The 23,184-nt window shown below is 39.9% G+C and overlaps 1 protein-coding gene across 2 annotated transcripts in view; it reads right to left on the bottom strand.

The window, feature by feature from the left end:
• The window catches only part of LOC122552746 (protein kinase C epsilon type), a 598,788-nt gene that overhangs the window by 447,376 nt on the left and 128,228 nt on the right, over nt 1-23,184 (bottom strand). For both annotated transcript variants that reach the window (XM_043695660.2, XM_043695661.2), the window contains exon 2: nt 1,943-2,006. In XM_043695660.2, coding sequence (XP_043551595.1) covers nt 1,943-2,006 — 64 coding nt within the window. The remainder of the gene's footprint in view (nt 1-1,942; nt 2,007-23,184) is intronic.

Raw genomic sequence — 23,184 nt, 5'->3', positions numbered from 1 at the left:
TCTGACTGTGAAAAAAAACAAGTATCTGCTGGATCAAGCTGTCCCTCCACTCTTTAGCAGCAAGGTTTCTGAAAACCTGGAAAACCCAAGTGGTCTGCACTTAATTTAAATCAGGCTCCGAGCAGAAAGGGAACATAACTTACACTTTCAAATGAACAGTTCCATTTCTGGACAGCTGGATAATGACACACCATAAGCATGGCAACAAAATGCATACAGGGCAAACAGGAGTCCAGCTCACACAATTTATTCCTTTTTTAACCTCCAGCTTTCTGGTGGGAGTGTGGTTATTTAAATAAAAGTCTCTCTGCCAAGCTATTAATAACTCATGTTGCAGGTGATCTGTTCAAACTTAGCATAGTTCATACAAAGGAGGTGATAAGTTGGATGGGAGAGGAGAGATTGGTTAAACATTTCAAAATGATTGTGCCTACAGTTGATTTCTGCCCTACCTAAGTTTTGTTACTGCATTGAATCACTGGCCAGACAGTGTCACCAAGCCTTTGGGGTCATTTTATTAGATCAATTTTCTATTACTTTCCACACAACAAATGTGCAGGTCAGGTGAACTGGCCATGCTAAATTGCCCAGTGTTAGGTGCATTCATCAGGGGTAAAGGTAGGGAAATGAGTCTGGGTGGGTTACTCTTCAGAGGGTCAGTGTGGACTTGTTTGGCCGAAGGGCCTGTTTCCACATTGTAGGGAATCTAATCTAAAAGCACCTGTTCTAAGTCATTGTAAAAACGTTTCTAATCTTCATATCTCTCCAGTCAGCGTGTGGTAAAAGCATCCCAACCCTGAAGCAGATCCAGCTTCCCAGGGTTAATGCAAATAATATGATCAAGAGTGACACTGAAACATCCTATTTCCTAATTGAAGCAGAGCTGTTCCACAATGGCACAAATATCAGATGGCTCATTAAGGGCTAAAAAAGAAATCACAAAAGAAATACAGATTTTTTTCTTCATTTTGAAGGTGAATGGAATGTGAGGTGCAAACAAGATATACTAGTGCATTATATGCAACTCAAAATTGATATGACTTTTATACATGTGGCTTCACCTAGATTACAACAGAACCTCTCTCCAGAGTAATGCAATTCTGAAGGGGGTCAGCGTAGTGATAAGGCACATAGTCAGTATATGTGTAATCCAGGAAATATTGTCCCCAGGAATTTCAAATTTAACTTGCTCCACAATGTAGCAGATTTCATATTTAACCATCCACATTTAGGTGCAATTAACTACAAAAAAAGCACTGCACATATTCCTGAATTGAAAGCAAGTATATATAAGTCCACTGGTACTTCAAGAATATTGCTAATACAAGTTTTCAAAAATCATATACATGCCCACATAAAGGATAACCCCACTAAGTTTAACTAAAGCTGTAGTGCAGGTAGACTTGAGGAGCGTCCACATCATACCCAACCACAATTCAGGAAATAGTCACAAGGAATGGGCTATAAATGCTGGCCCCGGTGACACAGGGTTCCCAAGAATGAATTTTAAAAGTCATAACTATATCATATTGTACATTTGAATCCTTTTAAAAATCAGATCCTTCACAACTAACTCTAAAGACAGTTCACCCACGGATATCTGATACAGGATAAAGAAACTGATACACTGTGAGGGTGCTATGTTTTAAGACGGCACTGATCTTATAGTTGACATTAAATTATCTTTATTGTATCAGAGTAGTTGAACTTGTTTTAAACCTCCATGGAATCATGACCTGGCAGTATGTTTTTATTTTACAATTGTTTTGATTGATACTTGAGGAAATCATGGCACTGGGAGCTTACCAAATACTGTAATACACTGTCAACGAGAGGAAAGGTTACTGCTGACAGTGACAAGGGGAAGTTAAAAAATATTGGAGTTGCTAAATTAAATGTGCCAAAGAAAACTGCCAAGTTTAATTGCTTAATGAAACATTACCTTCACTTGATGATCCCGATAGATCTATGACAACATACACTCTTCCTTCTGGTTCCAGGTCTATCTGTAATTAATAAGTAAAATCGAGTCAATTATAACATAGACACCCACAACTGAACAAATGTTCAGAATTGTCAATTTAATTTCTCTTCTCATAAATCGTTACCAAACTGTGACTTTTCCACAAATGGCATCGACATCATTGGAGAACCGCTTAGTTCTTGAATTTATTTTCTTAACATGCTTTGCATACTTTTAGATCAAGCCAAGTTTGACAATTATCACATGGGCACGCCTGATTTTTTTTTGTACTGGTCTTAGAGGATTTTTCTTATAAACAACCATAATTGAATGTTTCACTTAGATTATTTACTCATTTGCCCAGCACCTTTCTAAACATGGCTAAAACAAATTTTTGATTGCAAGTGGAAATACAGAGAATATTGGAAATGCACAACCAATTAGACAGTATCTGCAAGACAGTGACTTCAAAAATTCTCTTGACAAAACACAAAACTGTCCACCTTCCTCCTAAATGCCAACTGGTCATTCAGGCATGCGGATTCTAGCCATATGTGCAGCAAGTTTCAGGAATGGAAGAAAATGGAAATATTCTTTCATATTATTGATTACCTACAACTCTAAATACCACCTTCAATGCAGAGAGGATTAAAAGCTTCCATTGCACACAGCCTTATCTCTCAATAAGTGGTGCTGCCATTTTCTTGTGCTATCAATGCAGTCCTGACAGGCACTGAATCCACACTAAAAGCAAGCCATGTGTTTGAAGGAGAACTATGTTACATCATGTTTATAATGTCAGCTATAGCTCAGTTGGCAACACTTTCACCCGAGTGACAAGGCTCTGGCCTTGAACAGAAACGTCTATGGTGATGCTCCAAAGCAGTACTGAAGGGGTGTTGCAACATGGTAATGTCATCTTCTAGGATTAAACAGCATTGATAGATCCCAAGACTTTACTTCCAAGAGCTGGGAGTTATCCTCAGTGTCATGGTCAATAGTTATCCTGTACGCAACATCACGCGAAAAAAAAATCCTTAGCTAATCATTATTGCATTGCTGCTTGTGGAAGTTTGATATGTGCAAAATTGATTGCAATATTTCCTACATTACAACAGTGATTACACTTCAAAATACTTATTCATCGGCTATAAAGTGCTTTGAGACAGCCAGTGGCCATGAAAGACACCATGTAAATGCAAGCCTTTTTTAAATGCTTTGCATTCACTGCTAAATTAGCTTCTTTTTTCAGAATTGCCAAAGAGCAATACTGCACAATAAAAGACTCAGGCAACATGATTAACTGGTGACTGCATTCCTTGTGGATAAGACTGGGTGGCTGACATGCTGACCCATGCAGGCTGGGAAATACGTGCAGGCAGTCACAAACTGTTTATCAATTCATTGCTTTAGATTCCTTTCCATCTTCAAAAAGAGAGGTGGGAATAGTTTTAGTGGATCTTACATTTTGTTGAGGGAAGAAATGCCTAATTTAGTCAATTTCTCAAAGATATTTGGAAAGGCCACTCCAATAACTCAATTAACAATCACCTTGGCACATGTCATGATGTGTTGTTAGAACAGAAGTGGAAAAGTCAGTGATTACATTCCTGACAGCTATTTACCATGCTAAATGTGAAATATTTGAAATATTTCAGAACAGTAACGTTGTTGGGTTTCATCCAACTGCTGTTATTGACCAGGAAAGGTCAAATTTCCTGCTCAGTTTGGACATTCTAAACAAGTGGAGTGCTTAATTCCAAGTATTGAAGTTGATGAGGGGGACATTGAACAGACAACTGCTGTATGTGACTTGCCTGCTTTAATATTCCTTATTAAATTTCAAATGAATTAACAGAAAAAAGACTTATTTTTATTTTGTGCAGCACAGATATTGTATTCCCAACTTCATTCACAAATTGTTTCTTCAATCTGCCCACATCACACAATATTGTGTAAAAGCAGCAAGAGCAGTTTCCAAGCCTGGTAGGATAGCTATGCTAAAGACCGCAAGAAGATTTATGAGAAGCCCAGAGAGTTAATATTTGATTTGCGCTCCATCCTGTGGAGTAAAGTCTTACTTAGACGTTTATTCTATCAGGATGTCGCATAAGGAATGATGCAGTACATAACTGCTTCATAGCTTCCAACGGTGGATGTCCCTCAATGTTGAAGGCACAACAGAATAAATGCCAGTCTCCAGTTAAAACTTTAGATTATATATATAATACATAAATATTTTGCAGAGCACTTCCAAATATTTTCTGTTTTATTTTAGATTTCTACCATTTGTAGTACTTCAATATTTATGAATACAATCTAACAAATTTCACATGGATTTGCTCTCAGCTAGATTGATCATGGACTGTGATGGTTTACATTTTACATATGCCTGTATGTAGCTTGTGTTCCCAATTTGTTTTTCATATTGATCATGTAATCATATCTTCAGAGTTTGTTTTAGGTGCAGCAATGGATTGGAAGCAATTGTATTTACAGGCCAGGTTTTCACACCCATACCAGAACTAAGGAAGGCCAACAAAAAGATGGGCCCAGCTTCTGGAATTCCCTTCATTATTCCAGTTACTGGCAATTTTCCATGGTGTGGGCTAACAGCACAAGTTGCAAGACAATACAGAGCCCTGACATCACCAGCTCCATTGCAGGAGGACATTTCAGACCCTCAAAAACTTTGATGGGAAGTTGGGCTTAGCTACAAAAGGCGACATGGTTCACACAAGCTTGGAGGTGTCAAGAACTATGGCAAAATCCCTGTCTGAAGCTGGAAACCTTTTGACAAGTAGGTTCAAAAGTATTGCCAACTTTATATGTCATAATCGGACATTGTATGTTCGGTTATCTATACTTTTAATCCAACAGTTGATGATACATCTTTATTCTTAAGCAGTAAGAGACCACTAGACCGACCACAAAATATATGACAGTAGAAAAGTCATCAAGTGCATTAGACCACATTATCCACTGGATAAATTGCACTTTTGTATTGAACAGTAATAATATTCAGATTTGCCTGTGTCAGTTTATTATTATTTCCAATGAAGGACACTTGAGACATTTGTTTGCCAGCTTCAAGGTCTGAACAGACAGCTGACCTCTTCAAATTACTTCAAATACATGAATGTATTCAGCTCTGGATGGGTTGTGACAATATGTGCAAGGCAATTTCATTTGGAGTGCCTAGCTTAGTTCTAAACTCCATTAACAGATTCAGCTTCGAAGGAGTTGTTGATACAGCTGTTAAGGAGACTGTTTCTTTATGGTGACAGCTTTATGATCTGTTAATAAGATAATGTTTTTGAAGTGGTTTCTGAATGAGTGTTTGTTTACCTTTTTAGTTATTTTGGCCACTTTATAGAATAATAATTCTTTTGAAATAGATTTTATTTATTTGACTGTTTGTTTATTCAGGTGGTTTTTGAGCATTTCAAGGACTCCCCGCTTTTATTGTAGGGCTCGGGAATCCTGTACGTAGTGAGTACCGGGTGAGTGGACATATGACTGTAATGGTTGAGGGGGTCTCAAGTTCGTACAGCTATAGTACTAGGCTGATGTCCTGTGAACAAAGGTGAACATTTAACCTGACAGCATCTGTTTCTCCTTCTTTCAGGAGATGGACTCCAAAGCACCAGTCCTTCATCAGCCATGAAACTTGCATGGGGCAAAAGACTGGATCACAAGGTAGGGAAATGGTCCGACTCCTAATTTCATTCTGAAAATAAAAATCCAGTTCTGTTGTTTTAGGTCTGTGAGAGGCTTGATTTGTTCACTAATGAGGTCAGTAGAAGATCAAATATTTCAAGCTTATTATAAGCTATGCATGCATCCCTGTCAGAGACACAAATGCACGGTCACACCAAGAGGTCTGCAATGTACACTGAAGGTCCCCTCGTGCTACTCTCCTCTTCTCCCACTGATACTCTCAGTCTTCTTCCTTGGCTTTTTATTATGTCTCCTTCAATCTCTTTGTTGATCCTTGTTCCTCTTTCAACTCACGCAATGTTTTCTCTCTTATTCCAAGAGTGTATGCAAACTGTTGCCACTACCTCCAGAAACCCCACAGCAGGATGCAGCAGCCAATGCCAACAGTAAAGGCACAACATGGAAGAAGTGGGAGGTTAGCATCGCCCTACAAAAGAACCAGAAGGAGCAGGGTTGGATGGCATTATCAGTACTTGGAATGCCGTTAGTATGTTGTTCAGGAATGTATTCTTCATGTTGGGCCTTGGTATGTCAGCTGAGTTGAATTGACATCTGAAGTACAGAGGCATAGACAGAGAGCCAACAGGGACATAGGTTTCACAATCATTCTGTTATGTGAAGGGACTGGATGAGGGAAGTCATGTAAGCTAAGTGGAATGTGTGACAGTGCATTGTTTGAAAAGGTTTGGGACTTTTCTTAAATTAGTGCAATTTCCTCTGTAAATTATATGATGTTCTCAATATAACATGAGGTATTGTTTCTGAATGCAGGAATATTGAACCATTTAATGCATCCTCTATTACTAAATTGCTAATGTGAACAATGTATTTTAATGTCCAAAGTCTGGGTGCTGTTAAGTAAGTACCAAGTAAAGTCAATCGGAGTTAACTACTCTTTGGCAAGGGAAGCTTGCAGACTGGAAAACTGCAACAGATTTCAAGCCTGAGCCCTGAATGAAATGTCTGATTTTCTTTGTAAAAACTACAAATATTTAAGGTCAATCCCTGTTGTATACATTAGCAGCAGTTTTCTGACCCCACGCTTCCACAGTCAATAAATGATCAAAAAAATGATGGCCAGCAAATACATGAGTTCCTGATATGCACTGCTGGCATACAAGGCTCCCTACAGGCACTACAGACATAACATCACCGCTATTGCGTCTTCTGTGTGAGAAAAAAGTACTTTTCTTTTCTTGAGTCATTCTGCTAAGCATTCTAAATGATTTGCTTTCTTGACCGTTTAAATTTCAGGAATTAATTTACAGATAAAACATATCAAGCAAATTCAATAGATCTGCCAACTATATAGTATGTGCATGTTCTCTATTTCTGAGGTGGCCAGTTCCATTAGGCATGGACAATTAAAAGAAAAAGCTTACGTGATAACAAAGTAGGTTCAGTTTGGTTTAAAAGAATGATCCACAGAAGACTGTAGTAAACACCAGACGCAGGCTACTACAGATGGAAATGTGTTGCTGGAAAAGCGCAGCAGGTCAGGCAGCATCTAGGGAACAGGAGAATCGACGTTTCGGGCATTAGCCCTTCTTCAGGAGCCCGAAACGTCGATTCTCCTGTTCCCTAGATGCTGCCTGACCTGCTGCGCTTTTCCAGCAACACATTTCCAGCTCTGATCTCCAGCATCTGCAGACCTCACTTTCTCCTCGCAGGCTACTACAGGCCAGGCAGGCTAACCTTTGTCACTGGGGGAATGTTAGAATCCACTATTAAAGACATAGCACCTGTTGTGTTCATAATAACAATCTAAAATCAATCACTCATCAGGGACTGATGAATGCTGCATATTAACTTACTTAAAACAGTAAAATGTATTTGAAATTATTAAGCAGATATTACAGTTTGCCAGCTGGTTTCTGTTTGTGCAACTAGCGAACCCATTACAAACTAATTGCCAGGCAGAGTTGTGTAGCATGGTTTACACTCACCACAGTTAGTCCTTAAAGGCAACATCTCATACAGGCAACGTACACATGCAACAGTTGGAGCACCTTTAGAAAATCCTTTTACTATCAGACAAATGTGGTTTCAAAAATGGGAAATTTCATTTGTAACAGTTCTACAAGAATGTAAAAAAGCTGACTGAATAAAGGTCAACTAGTGGATATATATTGATTTTCAAAAGGTGCCACATAACTAAGGTTATTCTGTAATATAAAAGCTCATAGTGTTGGGACAGTGGATTTGCTAACAGAAAACAAAGATTCAGAATATATAGGTCTTTTTGAGTAGGGCAAACTGAAACAAGGTTTGGAGACTGAATCATGAGATTCATCCAAAGCTGTATTGAACAGATTTTCTGAATAAAAGGGAATTAAAGGTGATGGGGACGGGTAGCAAAGGTCAGATCAGCCACAATCTTTTTGAATTAGGAGCAGCTTTGAGGGTTTTGTTTTGTAATCATTGTCCAGAGACCTGGGAAAAAAAAATTAATGGATACTGGTGCTTCTTGTCCTGCTACTGAAAATGTTGGGAATGTCACCCTGTTCCGAATGGCTGCCACACAGTTATTGAAAGCTTTAAAGAACATTAATTGACTGGAGTCAGACCTTCTATTGGGAGAGAAAATCCCATCTCCTGTCCAATTGACCAGCTGCTGCTGGCAGGTCACCTGGAGCAACACCTGCCACTTGTAACATCCCAGCAAATTCAAGTAGCAGAGACCTGCAGAGTTTTGCAAATCCCATACCTTCTCTTGCAAATCCATCCGTGGGGGTCACCATAAAATACTGCCTCTGGGTTATCAAGCTGTAGCTCAATCTAACCATTACTGAGGGAGAACTGTAAGTAATCCACACTGTAAGTAATCTAATCTAATCTAATCTAATCTAATCTAATCTAATCTAATCTAAACTTCAATCCAATTGGTTAAATAAATTTAGAAAGAAAAGCTAGTATCAATAACGACAATGAACACACTGGATTGTTGTTAGAACCTGTCTAGTTTACTAATTCCTTTTGGGAAGGAAATTGGCTGTCCTTAGTCTGGTCAGTTGACTCCAAACCCACAATAATGTGGTTGCTTAACTGTGCTCCAGCAAGCCACTCAGTGATATTCAAGAATTTGGCTCATCACTTTACAAGGACAATGAGATCCTGGACAATAATGTCAGGCTTTGCCAATGATGCAAGCATCTCATGCATAAACAAAAAAAAGTGTTTTTTTCTAAATTTAGCATCTTTCTTATGCATTAGATTTAAATGCTACTTAAGAGACTAAATTAGAATACCCTGTAAAGGAAATCAAATCAAAATTAACATTTCCTTTTAATCCAACTAACACAAAGGTGGGAGAGAATGCAGACTTGGCTAAGACAAAGACTTGAATTATTTTTAACAATACTTGATCCCATTTGTTTAGGAAATCATTACTTTTTTTCACAATTACATAGAATGTGGGAGATTCAGAAATTATTCAAAAATATGTAGAATGCTATAAACACTGTGAATAGACTAAACAATCTTTTATCATTCATCATTTCCAGGCAGTACTAGGTTGGTTAAAAACACATTTCTATTTAAACACAGTGCTTCATGTTAGTTCTTTAGGCATCAGTCGCAGTGAGCACTGAATGAGAATGCAGATGTTCCTGTACATCCAAATAAAATATTTTATGTTTCTCAAACCTGCTTGATCACTCTTCCTTTTTTGCTGGGACTAAACAGGAAGACATCTGATTCCCAACCCCAACTAGACAAGAATATGCCGACTGCTGGTTTAACAGTGGCCGGTAGGAGGTCAACTGAATGATCTGTTCCAGAGGTGAGTTAGTGATCGTAATGTGTCAGTACAGCTGCATTGCTCAAATTTTGACAGGCACTTCATTTAATGGCTGCAGGATCCATTTCCCTAGGCTCAGGAAATTCAGCAACTGAAGAGAGATGAGAACTGAGGGGTCTAGCAAGTAAGTGTTTTTTTTTCACAATTGTTTGCAAGCCAGAAAGGAGTCGGAATATTTTGTGGTTGATCCATAAGAAAACTTACTTTGTTCTCTTTCCCGGCAATCTGAACATTCTCCCCCAGTTGCAAGTTCTCCCTCCCAGCATCCTGTCCTGATCTCTATTCCAACCAATCTGATTCTTCCTTCACTGTCCACTCTCTCTTCCACCCTCCAACTCGGAGCACCACCACCACACTGACACACAAACTTCAGAACTTGATTACCAGGGACCATTCCCATCAGCCCCTTGTTGCTCCCTGATAACTGCCTGCTAACAATCTGGACTATAAAATCTGTGATTCTTCAATGGCTGGGTTTGATTCCACCACTTTTGGAAGTGAGGCATCTCATTCTTGCTAGCATGCATGCGAGGTCATTTATTCCCTGTCACCCCAACATAACACCAATGCACCAATGAAAAATCCTGTGGAAATACATTTAAGTAGCTACATTAATATCTACCCAGCAAGACCTGACACTACTTTTTACCTCAGAACAGAATTCCAATTTCCTTCCTGACAAAATATTATGCTTAATAGGTTCAGATCATTTCCTGTGTTTTGGTACAAGAATAAAATTAAAGTCACAAAATGCCAATCAGGTGAAGCCCATATAATCTTTTGCCTCCTTTAATATTTGCTCCCGTTTCACCAAAGTTGTTCCACCTCTAATATACCTGCCACCACCATTTAGAAAAATATATTAGGATAAGTTGAAGAAGTAACCAAGTAATAAATTATTGTAACAACCAGAAATGTTGTGTAGTGAGTTTATGATATTGTTAAAAATCACACAACACCAGGTTATAGTCCAACAGGTTTATTTGTGAGTACAAGCTTTCGAAGCACTGTTCCTTTGTCAGGGAGCTTTACGATATTGATGCAATATCTATAATATTGAATATCATTGAACTGATTATCGCCAGCCTCTAGTTTTCCAATATGTATTAATCATCTTATTTTTAACTCAAGGCCAAGAACACAAGGTATACATTACATATTTATGCTTATGACTCTCTCACTTAGTTTATTAGTTCGCAAGTGAAGCCAAGTGATAGTCTCCTCATTTGCTGAGTTTAAACAAATCAGTTTGCTTCTTATTCTCTAGAAAGGGAACTCCTTGGTACTGTGCAGCATTGCCTGTCTCTCTCCAACCGGGCATATGGGGTTTGAACTGAAGCACAAGCCATGCACATTGGCCAAGCATGGGCCCTGGTTTGTCCTGCACCAGGGAAGTTCACTCAACTGATTGGGGTTGTCACAAAATGCTTGTTATTGACTTCCCGTTTTCTCCCTTTCTTGATCTAAAGGATGTCAACTGGTGGATATTGCTCAGGAAGGTTGTTCCATATGGGGTGCCGAGATGGAAACTGGACAGTAAGTGGGTTGCGCAGGTCCACCTGGAGTGGCAGTAAGGTTCAGCCACCTTACATGTTTTCATCATTTGGTGAATGTATGTGGGAGTGTGTTTGCAAGAAAGAAAGCTGGGGGTGGGGTATTTGAGAAGATGATTTAATTGAGTGTCAACAAGATATGTGTGTGCAATGACCCCTGCCAGACAGTTGCAGGGTTCTCTGTTACAGATACCATAGGGCAAGTGCTGATGTCTGGGGTGCTGTAGCATCAGTGCCCCACGTAGATCTACCAGGTTCGTTCCTGGTTTTGACCTTTGATACTATATTCTTCAACCGTTCCAGAAGGAAAAGGTTTACTGCCAAAGAATACGATTTACTAGGATAGGTTGATAATCCTTGCCCTCTTTTCTTTCTCCCTCTCCAACTCTGGTAATGTTCCTCATTATTGCCAAGTGCTCCATATAGCATCTCGACAGCAACAAAATAATTTCACCAAGCTGAGACAGGAAAATTCTCATCCTTGGGTCTCAAAGCTGTGAGTTTCTGGTTGAAAATCCAGTGAATTAACCACAACCACAGACCACAAGCACTCAGTAAGCCTACATGTTACCTCATTTTTCACACATTGAGCGATGATAGCCAATTTTGATGTCCTACTTAATTAGGATTGGAAATTCAAGTGATAACAGGGACTGGGTGACAGCCACTGTACCTAAAGCAACCACAGAGCTTAAAGTAAATCATTTTTTAAAAGCCATTTTATTCACTCACGTAGTCAGGACAGTGAGAAATGAGTCAAACATTCTAAAACGTCACAGGTTTGACGCTCAATTTTTGCTAAGTTTGTTGGAGGTATGGAGTCACTGCGGTGCTACAATTGCCTCAATTGTCATCTGGAAGGGAACCCCCATTTTAGATTGGAATTCAGAGACTCCTGCTGTATAATGCATACATCTGCCGGCTGGATAATGCTAACTGTTGCTTTCTGTAGCAGAAGAGCTTGTTAATGTCATTGGTTGGGCTCACACATGGAAGATATCCCCTTAAGTGCAGCAGCAAAGAGTGAATGGCATATGTGGGGTCATGCCAACAGCATCTGGATTGGAAAGGATTTTTCACGTAAATGTAATTGTCTGCTTTGTTCATTTAAAATACTATTGGAAATTGATTAGCTCTGTATAATTCCTGAATGATAATTTAGAGATTCTACAAATAATTGCATAATTTACATTATTAAAATCAGAACAAAAATGTGTAAAACATAAGATAATGTATCAGTTTCAAAGTTCTAAATGGGCATGACAAAAGTTAAGTTTGAAATTATATCTACAAATTTGGGTAGAAATCAGAGATTGTTCGAGGTGTGTGTGTGAGTTTCTGAACAAAGCTCTTGAGAATCACGGTTTGTTTCTGTTTAGAGCAGGTTTTTTTCTTTCCCCTTATCGTCTCCTTCCAAGAGTTTCCCCTTCTTTGTGAATTGGTTTCTTCCTTTATTTATCTTGTTCAGCCCATTTGTTTCCTACTTGAGGTTTTTTCTCTGAAAGATTTTCTCTTTCTGTTTTTCTACAATCCTTTTGCTTCTAATATTCTGCATGTAATATTTTATTTTAAACGTATTGTACAGACAATATTTGCACCCAATCTCTGGTTAGTAGCTAGGCTTGGGATTAATAATGTATAATATGAGTTGGAGGTGAATAACATGAGAAAGGATTTGTTCAAGTATGCTAATATCCCTGTACATGGGATGCTCAAACCAAGGTTAGTTTTCCTGGAAACACTTGGTTCATAAAACATTTCCAGAGCCATGTTAAAAATATTGAGGTCAACATAGGTCTACTATCAAGCTGCCGTTACAGATAACACAGGATTTATAGATACCTATCAATTCAGAAAATGATCAGCTGAATGATAGCAGAGAGAAGGCCTTTTTTTTATTTCTTTCAAAGCTCAGAATTAATTGAATGAATGGCAAAGATCTTCAGCTTGTGTAGTTGCAATCAGTCAATTTCCTAATTTGTTTTGAATGAAAACACAATTACCGGTCTGCAAAATCCTATCCAATAATCTCAACTGATAACAATTATCATTTTGGAAAGTCTGGCTTAATCAAGAGTTAAATTAACTCTGTAAACATTTTTATTCATTCATAATTCACTGTACTAAGAACAAGTACACCTCAAAATTCAGCTACTTTTGATTCTTGCACATGATATGCCGCATTAACTTACAGAAGCACCATTGACAGTTTGCCTCATTTTAATAATACCTAAATTTTCAACAGTATTCTGCTAAATACATATTAGAACATGGCACTCCTCAGACAAGAAGACAGTTTATTACATTCAAGATAACAATCCTAAGCTCACCATTTGGTAACAACTAATAAATTTGGACTGAGGATTAAATTATGCATTTGTTTTCTGGCCTCTGATTGATTCAGAGTGAACAAAACATATAAATCTGGATTGAGAGATGTATCTCCATCTTATTTATACAAATCATAAACTTTCAACGGACTGTATGATCACATAACTGGGAAGGCATTGGAGCCCCTGAATGCTTTGTCAGCTATTTAAATACAAAGCTGAAATAAGTGGTGTTTTTAAAGTTGGCACCACATGAGAGGTTATTCTCAGAATAGTTAGTAAAATTTATGCTACAATATCCACTTTAACAAAGCTAATGTTTATTAGAGAAAAGGAATCTATTCCTTTTGAATACAATTACAGAATTATGATTGATACCTCTTCTTAATTAGTAAGATGTTCTCTGCATATTCCTCTTGAAATAGCTCACTGCCACCCATAACCCCTTTAGATATAAATGGATGAATGCATTCAGGACAACTGTTTGGTATCAGACACAAATTAGCAAGCAGGATAAACACTCTCCAAGTCATTGGAGCGTTATGATCAGTAAATAAACAAACTGCATGTGTACTTATCAATATCCTAATAGTTAACTAGTATCTTCTCAATTAGATCTTGAAATTTATTTGAACAAACATCATGAACTTGACCCTTGTAACATCTATTCCACTGAATGAATTCATTAACTGTACAGAACAGCATGGTAGAAGTTCAACCCATATAATCAGCTGAGCAACTGTAAATTGGAAAATGAATTGTGAATACAAATTAAGAGAAGACCATTAAAGGGAAAGTATAAGTGGATTGAAGAGACAATTAGGTAGATTTCTGGAAGAGAGAAGTAATTGAATGAGGAGTAATCAGAAAAGCTCAATCAATGAAATAATTGAATAAGGCATAAATCTAATGGCTTTTTCTCTTTGTTGATGATTCTAACAACTACACATTACAATATTATTCATTAGATCCATTACTTAGCAAAACTTACTTATTTGAGTTGGAAATTATTTTCAAAACCAGATTGAAATGTACCAAGAGTCAGGTACTTCTCAGATGTGCCATCACTGTGAGGCCAGCAGTGGGCCTTTCCTTCCCTGGGTGGCTAGTGACCCAGTCTACCTAGAGCTGCTGGCCTGTGTCATGGGGAGGGGATGTCCGCTGTGAATCTCTGGACCTCATGTTATAAATGATTGGAGGGGCTCAAAGAGGAAGAAAGTTGGAAGCAAGTGCTGGAGGTAGCTCTCAGCTGCCTCCTCCCCCACCAACCCCAACACCTTCACGATACCAGGTTCCTCAATCAGGCACTGACAACAAAGGAGCCCTGACCTCAAGGAGCCTGCAACCCATAAGCAGACTCAATTAGATTTGCTTGCAATGCTCCCTGCATCTAAAGCCACCAATTGCCACTGGATTAAAATGAGGCAGCAGTAACATGAGGCTCTTGTGTGGTCATTAATTAGCCACTTATGGTCCGTAATTGTCAAGTGAGCAGGAAAGACATCCGTGCGAATAACTGCCACAAACCTATTCCAGATGGAAACAAGGAAGTGCAGGATTCCCACCCACATACCTCCCACAAGATTAAGTGCTACCTGCCATTGGGAGAGACATTAGATTTTTCTCCACAATTCTAAAGCTTCAGGCATTTAACTACATAAAATAATATAGCTCGGTCAACAACTGAACATAGCGTGAAATTTAACCTAGTGTGTTCAAAATGTCACATGTAGGATTTTAATATTCATAAGAAGGCAATACAAGGAATTTATTTGATTACACATTAGTTAGTCGGTACATTTCATCGTTACTTACAATTGTGTTCGGTATTGCCTAGAATTTACTGTTCTCATTGTATAAGCTTTATCTTAAGGTGCAACCTTACTGCGAAGGTATGGTTCGACTCATTACTTCAGAAAAAAGATGGAAATCCTCCAGGCCCTCATTTCATGCTTTACTAAATCACTTGTAGGCTTTCGCTTTTAATTTTGCTTGTGCATTACCTGACAACTTTTAACTATTCAGTATCAGGCATTACGTATGGTGCTGGTCATATAGTCATAGAGATGTATAGCATGGAAACAGACCCTTCGCTCCAACCCGTCCACGCTGACCAGATATCCCAACCCAATCTAGTCCTACCTGCTAGCATCTGGCCCATATCCCTCCAAACCCTTCCTATTCATATACCCATCCAAATGCCTCTTAAATGTTGCAATTGTACCAGCCTCCACTACTTCCTCTGGCAGCTCATTCCATACACGTACCACCCTCTGTGTGAAAAAGTTGCCCCTTAGGTCTCTTTCATATCTTTCCCCTCACACACTATACCTATGCCCTCTAGTCTGGACCCCCACTCCATGGAAGAGACTTTGTCTATTTATCCTATCCATGCCCCTCATAATTTTGTAAACCTCTGTAAGGTCACCCCTCAGCCTCCGACACTCCAGGGAAAACAGCCCCAGCCTGTTCAGCCTCTCCCTGTAGCTCAAATCCTCCAACCCTGGCAACATCCTTGTAAATCTTTTCTGAACCCTTTCAAGTTTCACAACATCTGTCCGATAGGAAGGAGACCAGAATTGCACACTATATTCCAACAGTGGCCTAACCAATGTCCTGTACAGCCGCAACAAGACCTCCCAAACTCATGTACTCAATACTCTGACCAATAAAGGAAAGCATACCAAACACCTTCTTACTATCTTATCTATCTACAACTCCACTTTCAAGGAGCTGTGGACTGCAATCCAAGGTCTCTTTGTTCAGCAACACTCCCTAGGACCTTACCATTAAGTATATAAGTCCTGCTTAGATTTGCTTTCCCAAAATTCAGGACCTCGCATTTATCTGAATTAAACTCCATCTGCCACTTCTCAGCCCATTGGCCCATCTGGTCCAGATCCTATTGTATTCTGAGGTAACCCTCTCCGCTGTCAACTACACCTCCAATTTTGGTGTCATCTGCAAACCTACTAACTGTACATCTTATGCTTGCATCCAAATCATTTATATAAATGACAAAAAGTAGAGGACCCAGCACCGATCCTTGTGGCACTCCACTGGTCACAGGCCTCCAGTCTGATAAACAACCCTCCACCACCACCCTCTGTCTTCTACCTTTGAGCCAGTTCTGTATCCAAATGGCTAGTTCTCTCTGTATTTCATGAGATCTAACCTTGTTAATCAGTCTCCCATGAAGAACCTTGTCAAATGCCTTACTGAAGTCCAGAGAGATCACATCTACCACTCTGCCCTCATCAATCCTCTTTGTTATTTCTTCAAAAAACTCAATCAAGTTTGTGAGACATGATCCCTAATCAGTCCTTGCCTTTCCAAATACATGTACATCCTGTCCCTCAGGATTCCCTTCAACAACTTGCCCACCACCGACATCAGGCTCACTGGTCTATAGTTACCTAGCTTGTCCTTACCACCTTTTTAAACAGTGGCACCACGTTAGCCAACCTCCAGTCTACCAGCACCTTACCTGTGACTATCCATGATACAAAAATCTCAGCATGAGGCCCAGCAATAACTTCGAGCTTCCCACAGAGTTCTAGGGTACGCCTGATCAGGTCCTGGGGATTTATCCACCTTTATGCGTTTCAAGACATCCAGCACTTCCTCCTCTGTAATATGGACATTTTACAAGATGTCATCATCTATTTCCCTACAGGCTATATATTCCATATCCTTTTCCACAGTAAATACTGATGCAAAATACTCATTTAGTATCTCCCCCATTTTCTGTGGCTCCACACAAAGGCCGCCTTGCTGATCTTTGAGTGGCTCTATTCTCTCCCTAGTTACCCTTTTGTCTTTAATATATTTGTAAAAACCCTTGGATTCTCCTTAATTCTATTTGCCAAAGCTATCTCATGTCCCCTTTTCGCCCTCCTGATTTCCCTCTTAAGTATACTCTTACTTCCTTTATACACTTCTAAGGATTCACTCGATCTATCCTGTCTATACTTTGCATATGCTTCCTTTTTTTTAACCAAACCTTCAATTTCTTTAGTCATTAGGCATTCCCTATACCTACCATCCTTCCCTTTCACCCTGACAGGAATATACTTTCTCTGGATTCTTGTTATCTCATTTCTGAAGGCTTCCCATTTTCCAGCTGTCCCTTTACCTGCGAACATCTGCCTCCAATCAGCTTTCGAAAGTTCTTGCCTCATACCATCAAAATTGGCCTTTCTCCAATTTGGATCTTCAACTTTTAGATCTGGTCTATTCTTTTCCATCACAATTTTAAATCTAATAGAATTTAGGCTGCTGGCCAAGTGCTCCCCCCTGACACCTCAGTAACCTGCCCTGCCTTATTTCCCAAGAGTAGGTCGAGTTTTGCACCTTCTCTAGTAGATACATCCACATACTGAATCAGAAAATTGTCTTGTACACACTTAACAAATGCCTCTCCTTCTAAACCCTTAACACTCTGACAGTCCCAGTCTAGGTCTGGAAAGTTAAAATCCCCTACCATAACCACCCTATTATTCTTACAGATAGCAGGGATCTCCTTACAAGTTTGTTTCTCAATTTCCCTCTGACTACTAGGGGGTCTATAATACGATCCCAATAACGTGATCATCCCTTTCTTATTTCTCAGTTTCACCCAAATATCTTCCCTGGATGTATTTCTGGGAATATCCTCGCTCGGCATAGCTGTAATGCTATCCCTTCTCAAAGATGCCACTCCCCTTCCTCTCTTGCCTCCCTTTCTATCCTTCCTGTAGCATTTGTATCCTGGAACATTAAGCTGCCAGTCCTGCGCATCCCTCAGCCATGTTTCTGTAATTGCTATGATATCACAGTCCCATGTTCCTAACTATGCCCTGAGTTCATCTGCCTTCCCTGTTAGGCCCCTTGCATTGAAATAAATGCAGTTTAATTTATTCGTCCTACCTTGTCCCTGCCTGCCCTGACTATTTGACTCGCTTCTGTTCTCAACTGTACCAATCTTTCTGCCTAACTCTATGGTCCCTTCAGAATCTCAACCTTTTCCCTTCCTATGTCGTTGGTTCCAATGTGGACAATGACCTCTTGCTGGTCCCTCTTCCCCATGAGAACATTTTGTACCCTCTCTGAGACATCCTTGATCCTGGCACCAGGGAAACAACACACCATTCTGCTTTGTCGCTGCTGGCCACAGAAATGTCTGTCTGTACATCAGACTAGAGAATCCCCTAACACAATTGATCTCTTGGAATCCGACACAGCCCTCGTTACATTCGAGCCAGTCTCAATACCAGAAATTTGGCTGTTCCTGCTACGATCCCCTGAGAATCCATCACCCCCTACATTTTCCAAAACAGCATACCTGTTTGAAATGGGTATATTCACAAAAGACTCCTGCACTAGGTGCCTACCTCTCTTACCCTTCCTGGAGTTAACCCATCTATGTGACTGTATTGGATACTTTACCCTCTTCCTGTAACTGCCATCCATCACGTACTGTTGCTGTTGCAAATCCCTCATAGCTTCTATCTGTCTCCCTCCTAAAAAAAACTGTTACATTTTTGTCTTCTCCAAATATCATTAAGAATCATATTAATGTCTAAGTAGCTATCAACACTACTCACAAAGAAGTACTTAATTAGGCAACAAGGAAGATTTTTGTTGCATGTCACTAGGAGCTAATAAATGAAAAGCACATTCTTTATAAATGTGTTTGTCATTTCACCACACGTAATACGAAGAGGGAATGTTCCCTGCTGGCGATATGTCTCACTAGAAACACTAGAAGGCCAGCAAACAAGACTGAAGGAAAATCAATAAGTTCTTTCAAGAGCGTAACATTTTACATTTTTTACATTTTTTTCACCCAAAGGACAATCCACAAAATTAATCATCAGCATTTTGTTCCATGTGAACCACCCCATCTGCTCCATCAACTGCATTGGTGGGTGGCACGGTGGCACAGTGGTTAGCACTGCTGCCTCACAGCGCCAGAGACCCATGTTCAGTTTCCGCCTCAGGCGACTGACTGTGTGGAGTTTGCAAGTTCTCCCGTGTCTGCGTGGGTTTCCTCCCACAGTCCAAAGATGTGCAGGTTAGGTGAATTGGCCATGCTAAATTGCCTGTAGTGTTAGGTAAGGGGTAAATGTTGGGGTATGGGTGGGTTGGTGGGTTACGCTTCGGTGGGTCAGTGTGGACTTGTTGGGCCGAAGGGCCTGTTTCCACACTGTAATGTAATCTAAAATATGTAGTCACCCTCTTCAACTTGATAAACACCGCTTTCTTAAATTTATTTTTGATTTGCAGGAAAAAGTGTTTTATTAATAATCAAGGCAAATTGCAAGGCCCACTGTAAAGGACACCAGCGAGGTTGAAAGGTTTGGAGAAAAGGCAATGAAAATTGGGAAGTCATGGTGAGGCAATACCATGCTCTGGTTTTTAAAGCTTGTATTGTGTAGAAGGAGCAGGTGCCTTGAGGAAGGGGAGCAGTTCCACAGATACCATTATAGCGATGTATTAAAATTCAAGGGGATAATTAAAGCCCATTGATAAAAGTATTTAAACTGAAACTGAAATTTGTCACCAAGGTCATTTAGCTTGGCTCTCTTTATTTCAATGGTACCACTGATTGAACAGTTACTATGAACAACAGTTTGAGATTCAGTTTGAGAAGTGTCCATTGCGAATACAGGCTTTCCCCAACTTATGAACGCCCATACTTACAAACCGACCTGCGTAAAGCCTATTATTTTTAAAAATCGAGTTACATAAAATGGTTCGTACTAATGAACGGGCAGACTACTTTGCACGACGCTCAAAACACTGCGTGTTTTCAGTGGTTCGTCGGCCGAGGAACGATTATATTTATAATATAATAAATATTATATTTAAGATGTTTTAGGTAAAATATATACTAAGTCAAGCATTTGACTAATTGACGCTAGATGTGAACCATCTTCCAACTTACATATAAATTCGACTTACGAACAGACTTAAAAACAGAACTCGTTCATAACCCAGGGACTTCCTGTACGTCATAATAAACTCGATAACACAGTCTTCCGTTTACCTGAGAATTTTGAACAAGTTTATGTCAAACTTCCTCAGGGAAGAATGGAGTCTCTGCAAATATCACGAGGTGATTACAGATTGAGATGGCTGCAGTCCTGTTCATTCCCTCAGAGAGGATTTCAGACCAATAGTGCATTCATAATCAAGCAATGGCCTTCAAACTCAGAGGAAGCTTTCAGTAATCGGGAGGGAAGTTTTAATTTGAGAGCTTCAAGGTGACATTTCTCACAGGCTAAAAGACTAAAGTAATACATCAGTTTTCCCTTCAGTGAGAACTTGGGACTCAGTATAACTGGGGTGCTCAGGATCAATGTTTATTATTCTGGGACAGCTTGTCCAATCTTCCCAGTTAGTCTTCTCTGGTGGTGAATATGACAGGTAACAAAACTCAAAACAAGCAATGCAGGCCACTGAAGAATCGTCCTGGAACTCAGAATACCTATTAGAGTCATACAATACAAAAGAGGCCTTTCAGCTCATCAAGTCTTCACTGGATCAAGCTAAATTAGTTTCACTTCTCAGCCTTGGTCCATAGCCTTGAATGTTATGTAATTTCAAGTACTCATTAAAGTGTTGTGAAGTTTCCTGCCTCATCTACCCTTCCAGGCAGCACATGCCACATTCCCACAAACTCTGGGTGAAAAAAAGTTCTCCTCAAATACCCTCCTGCCCTTCACCTTAAAATATGGCCCTTCATTATTGACTCTTCTCCAGAGGAGAGCTGCTGCTTCCTACTCACCCTGCCCATGCCCCTCACAATCTTATATGCTTCAATCAGCCTTCTGTGCTCCAAATAACCCAAGACAAGCATATCCAGCCTCTCTCTTCATAGCTGAAATACTCCATCCCAAGCAACATCCTGGTGAATCTCCCCTATTCCTACTCCAGTTCAATCACATCCTTCCTACATTGTGGCAATTAGCTGTGGCCTAATAAAAGTTGTGTACAGATCCAGCATGACCTCCCTACACCATGACTGATAAAGGCAAGTGATCCGTACACCTTCTTAAGCAACCTATTAACCTGTCCTGCCACCTTCTGGGATCTGTGGCCCAGCATCTCAAGATCTCTCGGTTCCTCTAAGCCTTTGCCTCTTAGCAATCCTTCAGGATCGAAGATAACTTACTCCCTTTGGGTTTAATAGGTTCTGAGATGGAAGTTTTTTTCTGCTGAACAGGATATCCCATACATTATGAGAAGTGATTAAAATGAAGGGAGGGCCAATTTCTAGACTTCCACAACCCAGGTAAGCAGCATTACTGCCATGCACTCAACTATCACCTGGGTTCAAAGAACAAGAATAAAGAACAAAGAAAATTTACAGCCCAGGAACAGGCCCATCGACCCTCCAAGCCTGAGCCGATCCAAATGTACTGCCTAAACCTGTCGATCAATTCTTAAGCATTTGTATCCCTCTGCTCCTCACCTGCTCGTGCATCTGTCCAGACGCATCTTAAATGAATCTACCGTGCCTGCCTCTACCACCTCTGCTGGCAACACGTTCCAAACGCCCACCACTCTCTGTGTGAAGTACTTGCCGCGTGTATTCCCCTTAAACTTTCCACCTCTCACCTTGAAAGCATGACCTCTCGTTATTGAATCCTTCACCCTGGGAAAAAGCTAGTCTCTATCCATCCTGTCTATACCTTTCATGATTTTGTAAACGTCAATCAGGTCTCCCCTCAATCTCCTTTTTCTAGTGAAAATAAACCTAACCTACTCAACCTCTCAACCTAGCTATCTAGCACCTTCCATACCAGGCAACATCCTCATAAACCTTCTCTGCACCCTCTTCAAAGCGCCCACATCCTTTTGGTAATGTGGCAACCAGAACTGTACACAGTATTCTAAATGCGACAGAACCAATGTGTTGTGCAATTTTAACATGACTTGCCAGCTCTTAACTCAATACCCCGTCCAATGAAGGCAAGCATACTATATGTCTTCTTGACCACTCTATCCACCTGTGCAGCAACCTTCAGGGTACAATGCCAACATAACTATCAGAGATAAAAAGAAAAGTGATAAATGCTTGAAATATCAAATAAAATAGGTCAAGCAGGAAGGCAAATGCATTTCACGTGTGGCTCTTGAAGCAGCCAAATGTGTGAAGTGAAGCGAAGCATGGTTCTATGAAATGTTTATGACTTTCAAAAGACATTTGACAACAGTTCCGCTTCAAAGATTATGTGTTGACTCAAAGCTGTGGAGATTGAGTGTAAATGTTGGGTATTAATAACAAGTTGGCTGAAAGCTAGAAAACTTCAAGTAACTGTTGGATGAGGTTTCAGAGGAATGGGAAGTAATAAGTGAAATGATGAGATGATCTGGTTTCAGGCCATTACTGTTTCTCAATTACATTAATTATCTCAAAGAATGAATTTTAATTGGTCAGTAACTCTGCAGGCAGTCAGCTAAAATGACTGTGAACATTTGTACCACTTTCATGACAGGTTCCCACTCCCATCACCTTTTCTAGCTTACAATCAGGTATAGAAATGCTGTCTGACTAAAGAAGTGGGGCTTTGCACAGTGGGTAAAGCCACATCAAATAATGTCATCAGGGTGTGCCCTCCATTTTAACCATGCACTCACATAAGGACTGGTACATCCTCAAACACAACAAGTATTGGTAGCAGTCAGGATCCTGCTTCCAGTTGGTCCCGGTAGGTTGAATGTCATTTTTTAAAAATATGTTTTGTTAGTCAAGAAGCACAGGAGCTCCCTTTCTGGCCTCATAAAAATACTTTCGAGCTACCTTGTCCGAGCATTCACGCCCCACCTCCA

Source organism: Chiloscyllium plagiosum, unplaced genomic scaffold (genome assembly GCF_037043375.1).
Source record: "Chiloscyllium plagiosum isolate Xiang-an unplaced genomic scaffold, Cpla_swu_hap1 HiC_scaffold_10, whole genome shotgun sequence".
Lineage (NCBI taxonomy): Eukaryota > Metazoa > Chordata > Chondrichthyes > Orectolobiformes > Hemiscylliidae > Chiloscyllium > Chiloscyllium plagiosum.
The sequence above is the reverse complement of the archived record's forward strand: the minus strand, read 5'-3'. Positions and strand labels throughout refer to the sequence as shown.